Source organism: Panulirus ornatus, chromosome 8 (assembly GCF_036320965.1).
Source record: "Panulirus ornatus isolate Po-2019 chromosome 8, ASM3632096v1, whole genome shotgun sequence".
Lineage (NCBI taxonomy): Eukaryota > Metazoa > Arthropoda > Malacostraca > Decapoda > Palinuridae > Panulirus > Panulirus ornatus.
In genome coordinates this window covers 30,553,853-30,575,115 of record NC_092231.1, presented here as the reverse complement: position 1 = coordinate 30,575,115, position 21,263 = coordinate 30,553,853, and the positions used below count along the sequence as shown (strand labels likewise).

At 41.3% G+C, this 21,263-nt stretch overlaps 1 protein-coding gene across 3 annotated transcripts in view; it reads right to left on the bottom strand.

Moving 5' to 3' along the window:
- Positions 1 to 21,263, bottom strand: part of pps (protein partner of snf) — a 424,574-nt gene that overhangs the window by 195,456 nt on the left and 207,855 nt on the right. For all 3 annotated transcript variants that reach the window (XM_071664264.1, XM_071664265.1, XM_071664266.1), the window contains exon 9: positions 19,057 to 19,478. In XM_071664264.1, the coding sequence (XP_071520365.1) occupies positions 19,057 to 19,478 (422 nt within the window). The remainder of the gene's footprint in view (positions 1 to 19,056; positions 19,479 to 21,263) is intronic.

Here is a 21,263-nt window from a genome sequence, read left to right as displayed (position 1 = left end):
TGACTCCTTCTTCTGTTTCCCCTTTTAGAAAGTTAAAATACAAGGAGGGGAGGGTTTCTGGCCCCCCGCTCCCGTCCCCTTTAGTCGCCTTCTACGACACGTGACGAATGGGTGGGAAGTATTCTTAATCCCCTATCCCCAGGGATATCCTATCCCCAGGGAGGGGATAGGATATCCATGAATCATACATACATCAAATAACCTTACCAACCAGTCAACAACACAGTCACCCCCTTTTTTTTATAAATTCCACTTCAAACCATCCAAACCCGCTGCCTTGCCGGCATTCATCTTCTGCAAAGCTTTTACCATCTCTTCTCAGTTTACCAAATCATTTTCCCTAACCCTCTCACTTTGCACACCACCTGAACCAAAACACCCTATATCTGCCACTCTATCATCAAACACATTCAACAAACCTTCAAAATACTCACTCCACCTCCTTCTCAAATCACCACTACTTGTTATCACCTCCCCATTAGCCCCCTTCACTGATCTTCCCATTTGTTCCCTTGTCTTACGCACTTTATTTACCTCCTTCCAAAACATCTTTTTATTCTCCTTAAAATCTAATTATACTCTCTCACCCCAACTCTCATTTGCCCTCTTTTTCACCTCTTGCACCTTTCTCTTGACCTCCTGCCTCTTTCTTTTATACATCTCCCACTCATTTGCATTATTTCCCTGCAAAAATTGTCCAAATGCCTCTCTCTTCTCTTTCACTAATAATCTTACTTCTTCATCCCATCACTCACTACCCTTTCTAATCTGCCCACCTCCCACACTTCTCATGCCACAAGCATCTTTTGTGCAATCCATCACTGCTTCCCTAAATGCATCCCATTCCTCCCCTACTCCCCTTACCGCCTTTGTTCTCACCTTTTTCCATTCTGTACTCAGTCTCTCCTGGTACTTCCTCACACAAGTCTCCTTCCCAAGCTCACTTACTCTGACCACTCTCTTCACCCCAACATTCTCTCTTCTTTTCTGAAAACCTCTACAAATCTTCACCTTCGCCTCCACAAAATAATGATCAGACATCCCTCCAGTTGCATTAACATACAAAAGTCTCTCTTTTGCGCACCTATCAATTAACACGTAATCCAATAACGCTCTCTGGCCATCTCTCCTACTTACATACGTATACATATATATATCTCTCTTTTTAAACCAGGTGTTCCCAATCACCAGTCCTTTTTCAGCACATAAATCTACAAGCTCTTCACCATTTCCATTTACAACACTGAACACCCCATGTATACCAATTATTCCCTCAACTGCCACATTACTCACCTTTGCATTCAAATCACCCATCACTATAACCCAGTCTTGTGCATCAAAACCACTAACACACTCATTCAGCTGCTCCCAAAACACTTGCCTCTCATGAACTTTCTTCTCATGCCCAGGTGCATATGCACCAATAATCACCCATCTCTTTCCATCAACTTTAAGTTTTACCCATATCAATCTAGAGTTACTTTCTTACACTCTATCACATACTCCAACGACTCCTGTTTCAGGAGTAGTGCTACTCCTTCCCTAGCTCTTGTCCTCTCACTAACCCCTGAATTTACTCCCAAGACATTCCCAAACCACACTTCTCCTTTACCCTTGAGCTTCATTTCACTCTGAGCCAAAACATCCAGGTTCCTTTCCTCAAACATACTACCTATCTCTCCCTTTTTCACATCTTGGTTACATCCACACACATTTAGATACCCCAATCTGAGCCTTCGAGGAGGATGAGCACTCCCCGCGTGATTCGGTCTTCTGTTTCCCCTTTTAGAAAGTTGAAATACAAGGAGGGGAGGGTTTCTAGCCCCCCCCGCTCCCGTCCCCTTTAGTCGCCTTCTATGACACGTGAGGAATGCGTGGGAAGTATTCTTTCTCCCCTATCCCCAGGGATATACACATACATACATATATATATACAAAAATGCCCATAATCGCAAATATACATACACATACATATCAAAATATACATACACAAACATATACATATACACACATGTATACATTCATACTTGCTGCCTTCATCCATCCCCATCACTACCCCACCACACAAGAAATAGCCCCCTTTCCTCCCAACAATGAGTTAGCACCAGGAAGACAAAAAAAAGGCCACATTATCTCATACTCAATCTCTAGTTGTCATGTGTAATGCACTGGAACCACACCTCCCTTTCCATATCCAGGCCCCACAGACATTTCCATGGTTTACCCCCGTCACTTCACATGCCCTGGTTCAGTCCACTGACAGCACGTCGACCCCGGGATACCACATAGTTCCAATTCACTCTATTCTTTGCAAGCCTTTCACCTTCCTGTATGTTCAGGCCCTAATCGCTAAAAATCCTTCTCACTCCATCCTTCCACCACGAATTTGGTCTCCTGCTTCTCCTTCCCTCCATCTCTGACATATATATCCTCTTTGTCGATCTTTCCTCACTCATTCTATCCATGTGTTAAAACCATTTCAACACACCCTCATCTGCTCTCTCAAACACTCTTTTTATTACCACACATTTCTCCCTCTCTCTCTCTCTACATATATTTTTCCTTATTATTATACTTAGTCACTGTCTGCCACACTAGTGAGGTAGCACAAGAAAACAGACGAAAGAATGGCCCAACCCACCCACATACACATATATATCCATAGACACATACACATGCATTTCAATGAGTACATACACAGACATATATGAATATAAACATGTACATATTCATACATAGAAGCAGTGAAAAGTTTTTATCGAGGATGTAAGGCATGTGTACGTGTAGAGAGAGAGGAAAGTGATTGGTTCTCAGTGAATGTAGGTTTGCGGCAGGGGTGTGTCATGTCTCCATGGTTGTTTAATTTGTTTATGGATGGGGTTGTTAGGGAGGTGAATGCAAGAGTTTTGGAAAGAGGGGCAAGTATGAAGTCTGTTGTGAATGAGAGAGCTTGGGAAGTGAGTCAGTTGTTGTTCGCTGATGATACAACACTGGTGGCTGATTCATGTGAGAAACTGCAGAAGCTGGTGACTGAGTTTGGTAAAGTGTGTGAAAGAAGAAAGTTAAGAGTAAATGTGAATAAGAGAAAGGATATTAGGTACAGTAGGGTTGAGGGTCAAGTCAATTGGGAGGTAAGTTTGAATGGAGAAAAACTGGAGGAAGTAAAGTGTTATAGATATCTGGGAGTGGAGCGGATGGAACCATGGAAGCGGAAGTGAATCATACGGTGGGGGAGGGGGCGAAAATTCTGGGAGCCTTGAAGAATGTGTGGAAGTCGAGAACATTATCTCGGAAAGTAAAAATGGGTATGTTTGAAGGAATAGTGGTTCCAACAATGTTGTATGGTTGCGAGGCGTGGGCTATGGATAGAGTTGTGCGCAGGAGGGTGGATGTGCTGGAAATGAGATGTTTGAGGACAATGTGTGGTGTGAGGTGGTTTGATCAAGTAAGTAATGTAAGGGTAAGAGAGATGTGTGGAAATAAAAAGAGCGTGGTTGAGAGAGCAGAAGAGGGTGTTTTGAAATGGTTTGGGCAAATGGAGAGAATGAGTGAGGAAAGATTGACCGAGAGGATATATGTGTCGGAGGTGGAGGGAACGAGGTGAAGTGGAAGACCAAATTGGACGTGGAAAGATGGAGTGAAAAAGATTTTGTGTGATCGGGGCCTGAACATGCAGGAGGGTGAAAGGAGGGCAAGGAATAGAGTGAATTGGATCGATGTGGTATACCGGGGTTGACGTGCTGTCAGTGGATTGAATCAGGGCATGTAAAGCGTCTGGGGTAAACCATGGAAAGTTGTGTGGGGCCTGGATGTGGAAAGGGAGCTGTGGTTTCGGGCATTATTGCATGACAGCTAGAGACTGAGTGTGAACGAATGGGGCCTTTGTTGTCTTTTCCTAGTGCTACCTCGCACACATGAGGGGGAGGGGGATGGTATTCCATGTGTGGTGAGGTGGCGATGGGAATGAATAAAGGCAGACAGTGTGAATTGTGTGCATGGGTATATATGTATGTGTCTGTGTATGTATATATATGTGTACATTGAGATGTATAGGTATGTATATTTGCGTGTGTGGACTGTGTATGTATATACATTGTATATGGGGGTGGGTTGGGCCATTTCTTTCGTCTGTTTCCTTGCGCTACCTCGCAAATGCGGGAGACAGCGACAAAGCAAAATAATAATAATAAAAATATTCATACTTGCTGCCTTCATCCATTCCGTCGCTACACCACCACACAAGAAATCACACCCCCCTCCCCTAATACATGCGCAAGGTAGCACTAGGTAAAGACAACAAAGGCTACATTCGTTCACACACTCAGTCTCTCACTGTCATGTGTAATGCATAAAAACCACAGCTCCCTTTCCACATCCAGGCCCCACACACCTTTCCATGGTTTACCCCAGACGCTTCACATGCCCTGGTTCAATCCATTCACAGCACGTCAACCCCGGTATACCATATCGTTCCAATTCACTCTATTCCTTGCACGCCTCTCTTCCTCCTGTATGTTCAGGCCCCGATCACTCAAAATCTTTTTCACTCCATCTTTCCACCTCCAATTTGGTCTCCCACTTCTTGTTCCCTCCACCTCCGATACATATATCCTCTTTGTCAATCTTTCCTCACTCATTCTCTCCATGTGACCAAACCATTTCAACACACCCTCTTCTGCTCTCTCAACCACACTCTTTTTATTACCACACATCTCTCATACCCTTTCATTACTTACGCGATCAAACCACCTCACACCACATATTGTCTTCAAACATCTCATTTTCAACACATCCACCCTTCTCTGCACAATCCTATCTATAGCCCACGCCTCCCAACCACATAACATTGTCGGAGCCACTATTCATTCAAACATACCCATTTTTGCTCTCCAAGATAATGTTCTCGCCTTCCACACATTCTTCAATGCTCTCAGAACCTTTGCCCCCTCCCCCAACCTGTGACTCACTTCCATGGTTCTATTCGCTAATAAATCCACTTCCAGATATCTAAACCATTTAACTTCCAGTTTTTCTCCATTCAAACTTACCTCCTAAATTACCTTGTCCCTCGACACTACTGAACCTAATAACCTTGCTCTTATTCTCATTTACTCTCAGCTTTCTTCTTTCCTGCACTTTACCAAACTCAGTTACCAACTTCTGCAGTTTCTCACCTGATTCAGCCACTAGCACTTTATCATCAGCGAACAACAACTGACTCACTTCCCAAGCCCTCTCATCCACAACCGACTCCATACTTGCCCCTCTCTCTAAAACTCTTGCATTCACCTCCCTAACCATCCCATCCATAAACAAATTATACAACCATGGAGACATCACACAACCCTGCCGCAAACCAACAATCACCGGGAACCAATCACTTTCCTCTCTTCCTACTTGTACACATGCCTTACATCATTGATAAAAACCTTTCACTGCTTCTAAAAACTTACCTCCCACACCACATACTCTTAATACCTTCCACAGAGAACCTCTATCAACTCTATCATATGCCTTCTCCAGATCCATAAATGCTACATACAAATACATCTGTTTTTCTAAGTATTTTTCACTCACATTTTTCAAAGCAAACACCTGATCCACACATCCTCTACCACTTCTAAAGCCACATCGCTCTTCCGCAATATGATGCTTTGTACATGCCTTCACCCACTCAATACCATCCCATATAATTTCCCAGGAATGCTCAACAAACTTATGCCTCCGTAGTTTGAACACTCACCTTTATCCCCTTTGCCTTTTTACAGTGGCACTATACCTGCATTCTGCCAATCCTCAGGCACTTCACCATGATCCATACTTACAGTGAATATCCTTACAATCCAATGAACAACACAGTCACTCCCTTTTTCAATAAACTCCACAGCAATACCACCCAAACCCGCTGCCTTTCCAGATTTTATCTTTCGCAAAGCTTTCATTAAATCTTCTCTCCTAACAAAACCATTCTCCCTGACCCTCGCACTTCGCACATCATGGTGACCAAAACACACTATATCTGCCAGTCTATCATTAAACACATTCAGCAAACCTTCAAAATGCTCGCTATATCTCCTTCTCACTCCATCCCTTGAGGTTAATCCTTCCCCACTTTCCTCCTTCACCATTGTTCCAACTTGTTCACAGGTCTTATGCATGCTTTTTAACTCCTTCCAAAACATCTGTTTATTCTCCCTAAATGCCTTTCTTTTCTCTTTCACTAACAACTTTACTTCTTCATCCCACCACTTACTACCCATATATATTTGCCATTTCCCATGTTGGCAAATTAGTGTCAAGAACAGAGGGCTGATACTTGGAGGGGATAATCCTCGCCAAGCCCGCATCTCTGTTTCTTCTTTTGGAAAAGTGAAACAGGAGGGGAGGATTTCTAACTACCCCCTTACACCCCTTGTAGTCGCCTTTTGTGAAGTGCAAGGAGTACATGGGAAGTATTCTTTCTCATTTGTCCCCAGGGATAAAACACACACACATACTCACAGTGTGAACAGATGAGGCTTTTTTTTTCCTGTTGCTACTTCACTGAAGTGGGATAGTACTGTTGTTTTCTGTGGGGTAGGGTAGCACCAGGAATGGATTAAGGCAAGAAAGTATGAATATGTATATTTATGTGCATTGGTATTTATGTATAAATATGTGTGGTTTCAGAAGTGATAGAGGATGTGTGGATCAGGAGTTTGCTTTGAAGAATGTATGTGAGAAATACTTAGAAAAGCAAATGGATTTGTATGTAGCATTTATGGATCTGGAGAAGGCATTTGATAGAGTTGATAGAGATGCTCTGTGGAAGGTATTATGAATATATGGTGTGGGAGGCAAGTTGTTAGAAGCAGTGAAAAGTTTTTATCGAGGATGTAATGCATGTGTATATGTAGGATAAGAGGAAAGTGATTGGTTCTCAGTGAATGTTGGTTTGCGGTAGGGTTGCATGATGTCTCCATGGTTGTTTAATTTGCTTATGGATGGGGTTGTTAGGGAGGTGAATGCAAGAGTTTTTGAAAGAGGGGCAAGTATGCAGTCTCCCGCGTTAGCGAGGTAGCGCAAGGAAACAGACGAAAGAATTGCCTAACCCACCCACATACACATATATATACATACACGTCCACACACGCACATATATACACCTATACATCTCAACATATACATATATACACACACACACAGACATATACATATATAGACAGGTACATAATTCATACTGTCTGCCCTTATTCATTCGCATCATCATCCCACCACATGAAATAACAGCCCCCTCCCCCTACTTGTGCGTGAGGTAGTGCGACGAAAAGACAACAAATGCCATATTCATTCACACTCAGTCTCTAGCTGTCATGGACAATGCACCAAAACCACAGCTCCCTTTTCAGCACATCCACCCTCCTCTGCACAACTCTATCTATACCCCACACCTCGCAACCATATAACACTGTTGGAACCACTATTCCTTCAAACATACCGGTATGCATTTTAGCTTTCCAAGATAATGTTCTCGACTTCCACACATTCTTCAAGGCTCACAGAACTTTTGCCCCCTTCCCCAACCTATGATTCACTTCTACTTCCATGGTTCCATCCACTGCCAAATCCACTCCCAGATATCTAAAGCACTTCACTTCTTCCAGTTTTTCTCATTCAAACTTACCTCCCAACTGACTTGTCCCTCAACCCTACTGTACCTAATAACCTTGCTCTTATTCATAATTCCTCTCAGCTTTCTTCTTTCACACAACCCACCAAAATCAGTCACCAGCTTCTGCAGTTTCTCATATGAATCAGCCACCAGCACTGTATCATCAGTGAACAACAACTGACTCACTTCCCAAGCTCTCTCATCCACAACAGACTGCATACTTGCCCCTCTTTCCAAAACTCTTGCATTCACCTCCCTAACAATCCCATCCATTAACAAATTAAACAACCATGGAGACACTACGCACCCCTGCCACAAACCAATATTCACTGAGAACCAATCAATTACCTCTCTTCCTACACGTACACATGCCTTATATCCTCGATAAAAGCTTCTCACTGCTTCTAACAACTTACCTCCAGCACCATATATCATCAATGCCTTCCATAGAGCATCTCTATCAACTCTATCATATCCCTTCTCCAGATACATAAATGCTACATACAAAAACATTTGCTTTTCTAAGTATTTCTCACATACATTCTTCAAAGCAAACACCTGATCCACACATCATCTACCACTTCTGAAACCACACTGCTCTTCCCAAATCTGATGCTCTGTACATGCCTTCACCCTCTCAATCAATACCCTCTCATTTAATTTAACAGGAATACTCAACAAACTTATACCTCTGTAATTTGAGCACTCACTTTTATCCCCCTTTGCCTTTGTACAATGGCACTATGCAAATATTCTATGAATCCTCAAGCACCTCACTATGCGTCATACATACATTAAATAACCTTACCAACCAGTCAACAATACATTCACCCCCTTTTTTTTAAAAAATTCCACTGCAATACAATCCAAACCCGCTGCCTTGCCAGCTTTCATCTTCCACAAAGCTTTTTCCACCTCTTCTCTGTTTACCAAATCATTCTCCCAAACCCTCTCACTTTGCACACCACCTCGACCAAAACACCCTATATCTGCCACTCTATCATCAAACACATTCAACAAACCTTCAAAATACTCACTCCATCTCCTTCTCACATCATCACTACTTGTTATCACCTCCCCATTAGCCCCCTTCAATGAAGTTCCCATTTGCTCCCTTGTGTTATGCACTTTATTTACCTCCTTTCAAAACATCTTTTTATTCTCCCTAAAATTTAATGCTACTGTCTCACCCCAACTCTCATTTGTCCTCTTTTTCACCACTTGCACCTTTCTCTTGACCTCCTGCCTCTTTCTTTTATACATCTCCCACTCATTTGCATTTTTTCCCTGCAAAAATTGTCCAAATGCCTCTCTCTTCTCTTTCACTAATAATCTTACTTTTTCATCCCACCACTCACTACCCTTTCTAATCAACCCACCTCCCACGCTTCTCATGCCACAAGCATCTTTTGCGCAAGCCATCACTGCTTCCCTAAATACATCACATTTCTCCCCCACTCCCCTTACCTCCTTTGTTCTCACCTTTTTCCATTCTGTACTCAGTCTCTCCTGGTACTTCCTCACACAAGTCTCCTTCCCAAGCTCACTTACTCTCACCACTCTCTTCACCCCAACATTCTCTCTTCTTTTCTGAAAACCCATACAAATCTTCACCTTCGTCTCCACAAGATAATGATCAAACATCCCTCCAGTTGCACCTCTCAGCACATCAACATCCAAAAGTCTCTCTTTCGCGCACCTATCAATTAACACGTAATCCAATAACGCTCTCTGGCCATCTCTCCTACTAAAATACTTAGACTTATGTATATCTCACTTTCTAAACCAGGTATTCCCAATCACCAGTCCTTTTTCAGCACATAAATCTACAAGCTCTTCACTATTTCCATTTACAACACTGAACACCCCATGTATACCAATTATTCCCTCAACTGCCACATTACTCACCTTTGCATTCAAATCACCCATCATTATAACCCGGTCTCGTGCATCAAAACCACAAACACACTCATTCAGCTGCTCCCAAAACACTTGCCTCTCATGATCTTCCTTCTCATGCCCAGGTGCATAGGCACCAATAATCACCCATCTCTCTCCATCCACCTTCAGTTTTACCCATATCAATCTAGAATTTACTTTCTTACATATATAAATATATGGTTCTCAGTGAATGTAGGTTTGCGGCAGGGGTGTGTGATGTCTCCATGGTAGTTTAATTTGTTTATGGATGGGGTTGTTAGGGAGGTGAATGCAAGAGTTTTGGAAAGAGGGGCAAGTATGAAGTCTGTTGTGGATGAGAGATCTTGGGAAGTGAGTCAGTTGTTGTTTGCTGATGATACAGCACTGTAGGCTGATTTATGCGAGAAACTGCAGAAGCTGGTGAATGAGTTTGGTAAAGTGTGTGAAAGAAGAAAGTTAAGAGTAAATGTGAAAAAGAGCAACTTTATTAGGTACAGTAGGGTTGAGGGTCAAGTCAATTGGGAGGTAAGTTTGAATGGAGAAAAACTGGAGGAAGTGAAGTGTTTTAGATATCTGGGAGTGGATCTGGCAGCGGATGGAACCATGGAAGCGGAAGTGAATCATAGGGCGGGGTAGGGGGCGAAAATTCTGATAGCCTTCAAGAATGTTTGGAAGTCGAGAACATTATCTCAGAAAGCAAAAATGGGTATGTTTGAAGGAATAGTGGTTCCAACAATGCTGTATGGCTGCGAGGCGTGGGCTATGGATAGAGTTGTGCGCAGAAGGGTGGATGTGCTGGAAATGAGATGTTTGAGAACAATATGTGGTGTGAGGTGGTTTGATCGAGTAAGTAATGTAAGGGTAAGAGAGATGTGTCGAAATAAAAAGAGCGTGGTTGAGAGAGCAGAAGAGGGTGTTTTGAAATGGTTTGGTCACATGTAGAGAATGAGTGAGGAAAGATTAACCAAGAGCATATATGTGTCAGAGGTCGAGGGAATGAGGAGAAGTGGGAGACCAAATTGGAGGTGGAAAGATGGAGTGAAAAAGATTTTGAGTGATCGGGGCCTGAACATGTAGGGGGGTGAAAGGCGGGCAAGGAATAGAGTGAATTGGATCAATGTGGTATACCGGGGTTGACGTGCTGTCAGTGGATTGAATCAGGGCATGTGAAGCGTCTGGGGTAAACCATGGAAAGTTGTGTGGGGCCTGGATGTGGAAAGGGAGCTGTGGTTTCGGGCATTATTGATTGACAGCTAGAGACTGAGTGTGAATGAACGGGGCCTTTGTTGTCTTTTCCTAGCGCTACCTCGCACACATGAGGGGGGAGGGGGATGGTATTCCATGTGTGGCGAGGTGGCGATGGGAATGAATAAAGGCAGACAGTGTGAATTGTGTGCATGGGTATATATGTGTGTCTGTGTGTGTATATATATGTGTACATTGAGATGTATAGGTATGTATATTTGCGTGTGTGGACGTGTATGTATATACATGTGTATGGGGTTGGGTTGGGCCATTTCTTTCGTCTGTTTCCTTGCGCTACCTCGCAAACGCGGGAGACAGCGATAAAGCAAAATAAATAAAAATAAAATATATTTCTTTCTTTCAAACTATTCGCCATTTCCCGCATTAGCAAGGTAGCGTTAAGAACAGAGGACTGGGCCTCTGAGGGAATATCCTCACTTGGCCTCGTTCTCTGTTCCTTCTTTTGGAAAGATAAAAAGAAAAAAAAAATTGTGTCTGTTTCCTGGCACTACCTTGCTGACGCGGGAAACTGCGATCAAGGATAACAAAATAATAACACATACAAAACCCGAATACACGTACATATTCATACATATAGGTATATACATCAACATATACAACCATACATACATATCTTTACACACACATTTATAAACGTACATATTCACACTTGCTTGCCTTAATTCATTCCCTGCGCAACCCCATCCCACAGAAAACAGCATCGCCACCCCCTGCATCAGCGAGGCAGTGCCAGGAAAATAAACAAAAAAGGCCACATTCATTCACAATCAGTCTCTAGCTGAAATGTGTAATGCAACGAAACCTCAGCTCCCTATCCACATCAATGCCCCACAAACCTTTCCATGGTTTACCCCAGATGCTTCACATGCCCTGGTTCACTCCATTGACAGTACTTTGACCCCAGTATACCAAATCTTCCATTTCACTCTATTCCTTACATGCCGCTCACAGCTTCAATGTTTAGGCCCTGATTGCTCAAAATCTTTTTCATTCCATCTTTCCACCTCCAATTTGGTCTCCCACTTCTCCTTGTCCCCTCCACCTCTGACACATATATTCTCTTTGTCAACCTTTCCTCACTCATTCTCTCCATATGTCCAAACCATTTCAACACACCCTGTTCAGCTCTCTTAACCACACTCTTTTTATTACACCCAACTCTCCCTTAATGCAAGATGACTGTATACAATGTCACTATTCTGCAAGAAATCTTCTATGCAGTCAAAATTCAGTACGATGCAGGTGTATGAGGTAGAAAGAGTGCCAAAACTTCAATTGTCTCTGTATGGTTATTGGTTCAGTACAAGCAATTTCTCTCTGTATGACATTTTCGCAAAAAATTACCCCTATGTAAAGCTAAGGATGGGTGTAATAAGGTAAATAGTAAACTGTATTCTATATATCATTCCTATATATAATTCTCTTCAGTATGTTCTTATCGAATGGATAAACTAAGAATTATCAACATATTCAAAAAGAATATGGGAAAAAATTTCTGTATTCAATGTATACTATTTTCACTACTTGGACTAGGATAATGTTTTGAGTATCATAGGTACACAGTTTCAATGACTTTTGAGTATATATCTTTTTTTCCCTATAGTTCTTAATCCCTTATTCATATGAATGTCACTATATAGTGCAATTTGATACTACACAAACTTTTTGGTATATATCTAGAGCTATATCCTAACCCAAATGCACTAAAACAAAGGATTTTTTTTTCATAAAACAGATGGCTAGTATCTATCTCTCAAAACCCTAAATGATAACTCATGGGCAGAGAGCAATCTTGATTTTAACATGATTCTACAGTACATTAAAAGTCCCAAGTTATGTATACAGTGGTTGACCTGACAGGCCTCTATTGTGTAGTAGTTAACATTTCTGACCATGAGCTGACGTGGGCCCACCTGGGGTCATGACCTACATGGTTTCGAATGCTGGGAAAGGCAGTCAGAAAACAACCAACCCAAATGTTCATCCTTCCTTCAAGCCTGGTTGATAACTGAATAACTGGCTTAGACTGGGGTGTTTGTGTGCACAAAGAAACACATGAGTAAAGATAAGGTACGTATATATACAAAACTGAGAGATTAGGAAAAATGAGGATAAAACTCTCTTTCCATTACACAAATATTAATCACACTGAACTATACACCACAGGAATGGAAAATTCCTAAAGTGAAACTACATTCAAAATGGTTTAAACTAGCAATTACTCTATTACACTAGTTGGACCAAAAGCCTTTCAACTCTGTTCCCATCTCTAAACTATCTACCTATATCTCTGATGCCTGTTCCAATTGGAACTCCCTCAAATGGGTGGCCACAGCAACAAATCTCCATAACTAAAGAACTCCACTGCCACTTTTTAGCCTTTAATGCCTCACCCTTAACAGACTACTGGCAGAGGACAACTCTAGTGAAGTGTTTGCAGAGGCTCCTATCTAATATTCCTACTGACTATTTCTAACTACTGCTTCTACCTAATAATCCTGCTTAAATGTTCCCACCTGGAACTTCCACCTACTACTACCATTTTGCCAAAAGGCAGGGCTAGCACACAGTGCTCACTGCATGAAAATCTAGAGTTACAAAGAATGAGCTGCGTGAATAAAATGTTGACAAGGAGAGATTGTATGTTTGTTGACAGAATGCCAGTAGTTCACATGTTAGTGAAGCTGAAAGAAAAGGCAGCCACACTGGTCAGAGGAGTGCAAATTGACAACTACTAAAGGACTGGCTCACTAAGCAGATGTCACTAACCCCCTAATACCCAGGCAGATAGTACTGGTAATATGTGTCCCTGGTTGTTGGCTGCCTACGAACTACTACCTAGAGCCATAATCAAATGTATGAGAAAAGGGATGATCCCAAGTGACATGAGACAACCTAGAAAAGATATAAACTTCAAGTCAAAGATGCTTCAGAAAACAAGTTGTTCTACAGATTCATTTATTTCTCCTTATATGAACAGCTTGGCTTTGAAAGGGGTTCCAGTATTCCTGCCCTTGGAGCATCCCTGGCCCCCAAATGCTACATAGGATAGCAATGGTCAAGATGTGGGACTGCCAAACTACATGAATTAACTGATTTTAATTCAACCCTATATATATTTTTTTCCTTGGGAAGGAGGGGGGTTATCTTTGTTCTCAAGTTGCTCCAAGAGCTCCTAACCCTGAGAATATTGCTCCGAGAGCTCCTAACCCTGAGAAAATATAATCTCTACAGAAAAAAATACCTTCACTCTAAGATCAAGCTATGGAAGTCTCTTTGTCTACTGAAGCACTGGTCAAGGTCAATGGGACTGAACTATACAAATGATGGCCTGATTGACTGATGTGCAACCCTGGGTAGCACAACCCTGGTGTTTGAATTAGTGTTATTTCTCTTAGTGAACACCAGTCTAGCCCCCCCTCCATGTATTCCAATATAAGGAGCACTTACACCTGAAGGATCAAAAAAAAAAACTTGGAACAAAAAAGAAACAAAATTAAAGGAGAAATGGAGGAGCAGGAAAGTAAACAGTCTACACAAACACTGGATGAACAGTGTACTGATTACAGGTGATGTCCACAATATTGGAATGCTCCGAGTGCAGGAACTGGCCATATGGAGGACTGTGTTCAAAACAAGTGAAAAGATCTGCTAAATAGTGTTATGAACACCATACAACCGCTACAAGTTAAATAAAAAGACAATTGCAACACACACTTTGGTGTTACCAATCAGAAAAGGATACTTTTTATGTCATTATGGAAGAAGTACGAAAAAAAAGAAGCTGAAGAGGACTGTCCTACAGTGTCAGCAGTCCATGAAAATAATGTGGCAGGGGAGCAATAAAGTCACTGTAAAGAGGAGATTGTTGATTGGTTGCAGGGCAGAACTGGGAAAAGCCAAGCCAAAGACATAACCACCTAAAAGGTGGTTAATGAGGGATAAGAGACATTCCCCTCATCTTAGGTTGGAGATTAAGAATTATATAAATCTATACCATCCCAGTGAGATGAACTAACCAAGGAAACACAAATCACACAAATCTACATGTGTGCTAAAGAATAAAAAAAAAAAAAAAAAGATAAAAAGCACTGCTCTAAATACTGAGTCTTGAAGCTGGGTTGCAATCCATGATTTATCACAAAAAAGCAGAGGAAAAATTAAGAAAAATCACCATCATCTATGTAAATCTGAGGAACCACTCCAAAAGCTTTCAGAAAAACAAACACAAAAGCATTACCATAATTTCAGCTGTCTAAATCAAGTACATTGTAAATCGTAAAAGTACTACAGGTACCGAACCATTTATCCGGATTCCAGAAAACCAGATATTTCTGAAACTGGCTAGTTTTGAAAAAGGCAGGTTTCATAGTAGTTTGTCGCTCAGCTGCTGCATTCTGAATTGGCATGATGTACCCAGTGCATGGCAGTTCAAGCTGGACAGCCACTGTGGACACTTGCCTCTCTAAAAATTTGTGATTTGTCCCAATCTATCATAATTTTCACTTAATACCACGTCTAAAAGGCCAGCAGAAAGGCAACTTGTTAGTGGGCAACTGAAATGGAAACATTGTGCTCAGAATATCAAAGAAGGTAGAGTTACTAAAGAGACTCAATAGAGGTGCTTCAGTGAAGCATTTGAGTGAGGAGTATGGTACTGGTATATCTACTATCTATGATATCAAGAAACAGAAGGAACAAGTGCTTTAACTCTACAGTGACAGTGAGCTGCCTAAATTAATGTTATTCTACATCTTACATATATATATTAGGCAGTGTTCCAGAAAACTGGAAAATCCTGAAATCCAGGTCACCTCCGGTCCCAAGCTTTCCGGATAAATGGTATAGTACCCATAAGGGTAAAGGGGAAGAGTGGTTTGGAAATGTCTGGGGAGTGAAGTCAGGGGTTAGTGAGAGGACAAGAGCAAGGGAAGGAGTAGCAATACTCCTGAAACAGGAGTTGTGGGAGTATGTGATAGAATGTAAGAAAGTAAATTCTCGATTAATATGGGTAAAATTGAAAGTTGATGGAGAGAGGTGGGTGATTATTGGTGCATATGCACCTGGGCATGAGAAGAAAGATCATGAGAGGCAAGTGTTTTGGGAGCAGCTAAATGAGTGTGTTAGCGGTTTTGATGCACGAGACCGGGTTATAGTGATGGGTGATTTGAATGCAAAGGTGAGTAATGTGGCAGTTGAGGGAATAATTGGTATGCATGGGGTGTTCAGTGTTGTAAATGGAAATGGTGAAGAGCTTGTAGATTTATGTGCTGAAAAAGGACTGATGATTGGGAATACCTGGTTTAAAAAGCGAGATATACATAAGTATACTTATGTAAGTAGGAGAGATGGCCAGAGAGCGTTATTGGATTACGTGTTAATTGACAGGCGTGCGAAAGAGAGACTTTTGGATGTTAATGTGCTGAGAGGTGCAACTGGAGGGATGTCTGATCATTATCTTGTGGAGGCTAAGGTGAAGATTTGTATGGGTTTTCAGAAAAGAGGAGTGAATGTTGGGGTGAAGAAGGTGGTGAGAGTAAGTGAGCTTGGGAAGGAGACCTGTGTGGGGAAGTACCAGGAGAGACTGTGTACAGAATGGAAAAAGGTGAGAACAATGGAAGTAAGGGGAGTCGGGGAGGAATGGGATGTATTTAGGGAATCAGTGATGGATTGCGCAAAAGATGCTTGTGGCATGAGAAGAGTGGGAGGTGGGCTGTTTAGAAAGGGTAGTGTGTGGTGGGATGAAGAAGTAAGAGTATTAGTGAAAGAGAAGAGAGAGGCATTTGGACGATTTTTGCAGGGAAAAAATGAAATTGAGTGGGAGAAGTATAAAAGAAAGAGACAGGAGGTCAAGAGAAAGGTGCAAGAGGTGAAAAAAAGGGCAAATGAGAGTTGGGGTGAGAGACTATCAGTAAATTTTAGGGAGAATAAAAAGATGTTCTGGAAGGAGGTAAATAGGGTGCGTAAGACAAGGGAGCAAATGGGAACTTCAGTGAAGGGCGTAAATGGGGAGGTGATAACAAGTAGCGGTGATGTGAGAAGGAGATGGAATGAGTATTTTGAAGGTTTGTTGAATGTGTCTGATGACAGAGTGGCAGATATAGGGTGTTTGGGTCGAGGTGGTGTGCAAAGTGAGAGGGTTAGGGAAAATGATTTGGTAAACAGAGAAGAGGTAGTAAAAGCTTTGCGGAAGATGAAAGCCGGCAAGGCAGCAGGTTTGGATGGTATTGCAGTGGAATTTATTAAGAAAGGGGGTGACTGTATTGTTGACTGGTTGGTAAGGTTATTTAATGTATGTATGACTCATGGTGAGGTGCCTGAGGATTGGCGGAATGCGTGCATAGTGCCATTGTACAAAGGCAAAGGGGATAAGAGTGAGTGCTCAAATTACAGAGGTATAAGTTTGTTGAGTATTCCTGGTAAATTATATGGGAGGGTATTGATTGAGAGGGTGAAGGCATGTACAGAGCATCAGATTGGGGAAGAGCAGTGCGGTTTCAGAAGTGGTAGAGGATGTGTGGATCAGGTGTTTGCTTTGAAGAATGTATGTGAGAAATACTTAGAAAAGCAAATGGATTTGTATGTAGCATTTATGGATCTGGAGAAGGCATATGATAGAGTTGATAGAGATGCTCTGTGGAAGGTATTAAGAATATATGGTGTGGGAGGCAAGTTGTTAGAAGCAGTGAAAAGTTTTTATCGAGGATGTAAGGCATGTGTACGTGTAGGAAGAGAGGAAAGTGATTGGTTCTCAGTGAATGTAGGTTTGCGGCAGGGGTGTGTGATGTCTCCATGGTTGTTTAATTTGTTTATGGATGGGGTTGTAAAGGAGGTAAATGCAAGAGTCCTGGAAAGAGGGGCAAGTATGAAGTCTGTTGGGGATGAGAGAGCTTGGGAAGTGAGTCAATTGTTGTTCGCTGATGATACAGCGCTGGTGGCTGATTCATGTGAGAAACTGCAGAAGCTGGTGACTGAGTTTGGTAAAGTGTGTGGAAGAAGAAAGTTGAGAGTAAATGTGAATAAGAGCAAGGTTATTAGGTACAGTAGGGGTGAGGGTCAAGTCAATTGGGAGGTGAGTTTGAATGGAGAAAAACTGGAGGAAGTGAAGTGCTTTAGATATCTGGGAGTGGATCTGTCAGCGGATGGAACCATGGAAGCGGAAGTGGATCATAGGGTGGGGGAGGGGGCGAAAATTTTGGGAGCCTTGAAAAATGTGTGGAAGTCGAGAACATTATCTCGGAAAGCAAAAATGGGTATGTTTGAGGGAATAGTGGTTCCAACAATGCTGTATGGTTGCGAGGCGTGGGCTATGGATAGAGATGTGCGCAGGAGGATGGATGTGCTGGAAATGAGATGTTTGAGGACAATGTGTGGTGTGAGGTGGTTTGATCGAGTAAGTAACGTAAGGGTAAGAGAGATGTGTGGAAATAAAAAGAGCGTGGTTGAGAGAGCAGAAGAGGGTGTTTTGAAATGGTTTGGGCACATGGAGAGAATGAGTGAGGAGAGATTGACCAAGAGGATATATGTGTCGGAGGTGGAGGGAACGAGGAGAAGAGGGAGACCAAATTGGAGGTGGAAAGATGGAGTGAAAAAGATTTTGTGTGATCGGGGCCTGAACATGCAGGAGGGTGAAAGGAGGGCAAGAAATAGAGTGAATTGGAGTCATGTGGTATATAGGGGTTGACGTGCTGTCAGTGGATTGAAGCAAGGCATGTGAAGCGTCTGGGGTAAACCATGGAAAGCTGTGTAGGTATGTATATTTGCGTGTGTGGACGTGTGTATGTACATGTGTATGGGGGGGGGGGGTTGGGCCATTTCTTTCGTCTGTTTCCTTGCGCTACCTCGCAAACGCGGGAGACAGCGACAAAGTATAAAAAAAAAAAAAAAAAAAAAAAAAAAAAACCCATAACATCATAATCAATTATGACAGCATGGAGCTCCAACAGTACCATTACTTACCATTTGCAAGAGTAAGCAACTTTGTAAAATTTTGTTTTGAATCAATTCCCAGATAGTCTAATAACTTTGTTGGAGATAAAACCACAAAAGTTATTCTTCGCATGAACATATATCAATGACAACTCTAGGACAGTAATAATAGTATTCAATTGACAAGTAATTCAATTGACCAATATAAGAGACAACGCCAAATTATAATCATAATAAATATAAGAAAAGCATGCAATGAAACAAACAAACAAAAAAAGACTGCTTCTTACCTCTTTCCCTACAACTATAGTTTTTTTTGGAGAAAATTGAATTATTTGTGACACATCTATCTTCTTTTCTTCATCAACCGATTTCTTAGGTAATGTCTGAATGTCTTGTAACGTATTTCCTCTCTTTACCATTGAGAGCCTTGTCTGTTGCACTTCTACCTTTTTACCTCCTTCAAGATATCTTTTTGATACCACTTCCCTATCAGGTACTTCATCAGATGTAATTCTTCCTTGAATCCCTCTTTTTTGATGAGATTTTTTTGACATTTCGGACATCTCATTATCTGCTAACATCTTTCCAGATGCTTCAGCATACATGTCAAAATATTTTTTACCTGAAGGTACAAACCCTTTCATTGCACGCTCAGCCTTTTTACATTTTGGACAAACCCACTCTTGACCTTCTTCTTCCATTTGCTGACCTGGGAAAAAAACAAAAAACAAAATCTCACTTCTATGGCACCTCTCTGAACAAAGCATGGCAAAAATTAAATATTTGCAACGGAAGAAAATGTATTGCACACACACACACACACACACACACACACACACACACACACACACAGGTTCAGGAGCCTGGGAACACTGAAAATGAGATGCTCATGGCACTGAATGCAGCTACAAATAGAATAACAGGTACTGTTTAGAGACAGAAAAACTAGCAAAATTTATGGTTTGGTAGATGAGAATTTTCAGAAGAGTGCAGTGCAATCAGGATCAGTGCTTATTGGCAAACAGAGATTACAGAGAAAGCCACAGGCACTGGGGTAGATAAAACATAAATGATGGACTTAGCTGCAAGGTAGATGGCTCCTAAATTAGAAAGATCAACCAGGGGCTTGACAGATGTAAATCTTTAATCACTTTTGGACTGGATAAAGAATGTACACCAAATAAATAGGAAAGGGTAAATAATGAAGAAATGCCCATTGAATAGATACAGGAGACAACAGAATTATCAGACCTATTCTGTGATAAACGTAAGAAGAATAATTGGTGGTTATAATCAAAATATTAAGGGATAATCATTTGTATTTATGTTTGATTTGGAGTCATCTTGCCAGGAGGTAATAAGACAAGACAAGAAACTCAAAAACACGGTGGAACTCAGCAGAGTATTCATCAAGCATGCCAGACCTATGGAAGAGAGGGAAAAACAAAACACAGTTGGAAGGCAAAAAACATAAGATGCCAAATGAGGCAAGAGGATGGACCAACCTCACCAGTACTAGAGAGAGGTTAGAAATGTATGGCAATGGTAATGGCAGAATGAAGGTACTGTATACAAATGTTGAAGGATTAATAGTACACAGAAAATAATTGGTATTTACGGACTGTCAAAAGGAAAATGCACCTCATATCATTGGAGTTAGGAAACATAGCTTACTAAACAGATAAGATCTCACCTTTTCTGTCCAGTTGGGTACTTGACAGTAAGGAAAGAAAATAAAGACAAAGGAGGAGGTTTGGTCTCCTAATAATAGGTACCCTAAAGTTTTAGGAAACAATAGATGACCTATTCATAAAATACATAAATGGAAGGATAACTAAAAGAAGGAAGTGCCTTGTGGAATTGATAATATATAATCCTTAAAAGAATACTAATAATCCAGAACAACTATACAAAGACAAAAACAAAGGAACAATCAGGATGGTAAATGATGCAGTAAAATATGCACTTCTCATTAAAGGTAAAGTATTGATAATGGGGGTATTAATTTAAAAGGTGACAGACCAGCAGGATTTGGATTTTCATGATGACAGAAAATTATGGAGACAAGTGTTGTTGAGAGTGTACAAGAAAATATTTCACATCAGCATGTCAATAAGCACATTAATATGAGAGGGACTGATTTACCCTCATTACTAAATTCTATCTTTATACACTTTAGTATGGATACTGAAAATTTCATATATGATAAACCACTTAGAAAAAGTGATCATGGAATACTTAAGTTTGATTATGTGGTAAACAAGGAAGATAAAAGACCAGAGATGAGACAGAACGTAAGGAGATATAATAAGAGGAAACTAAAGGAAACTTACCAATTTCAATGGCAACAATGAGTGGAAAATGAGTTCAGCAGCCAGGAACCAAAGTACTGTAGGAAAACGTTTTGTGAAGTTTGTGATGAAGGTGTGGGAAGGTTAAGAAAGAGGGAAGAATAGTTTAATAAAGGAGACACTCTAGTCAGCTTATGCAAGGT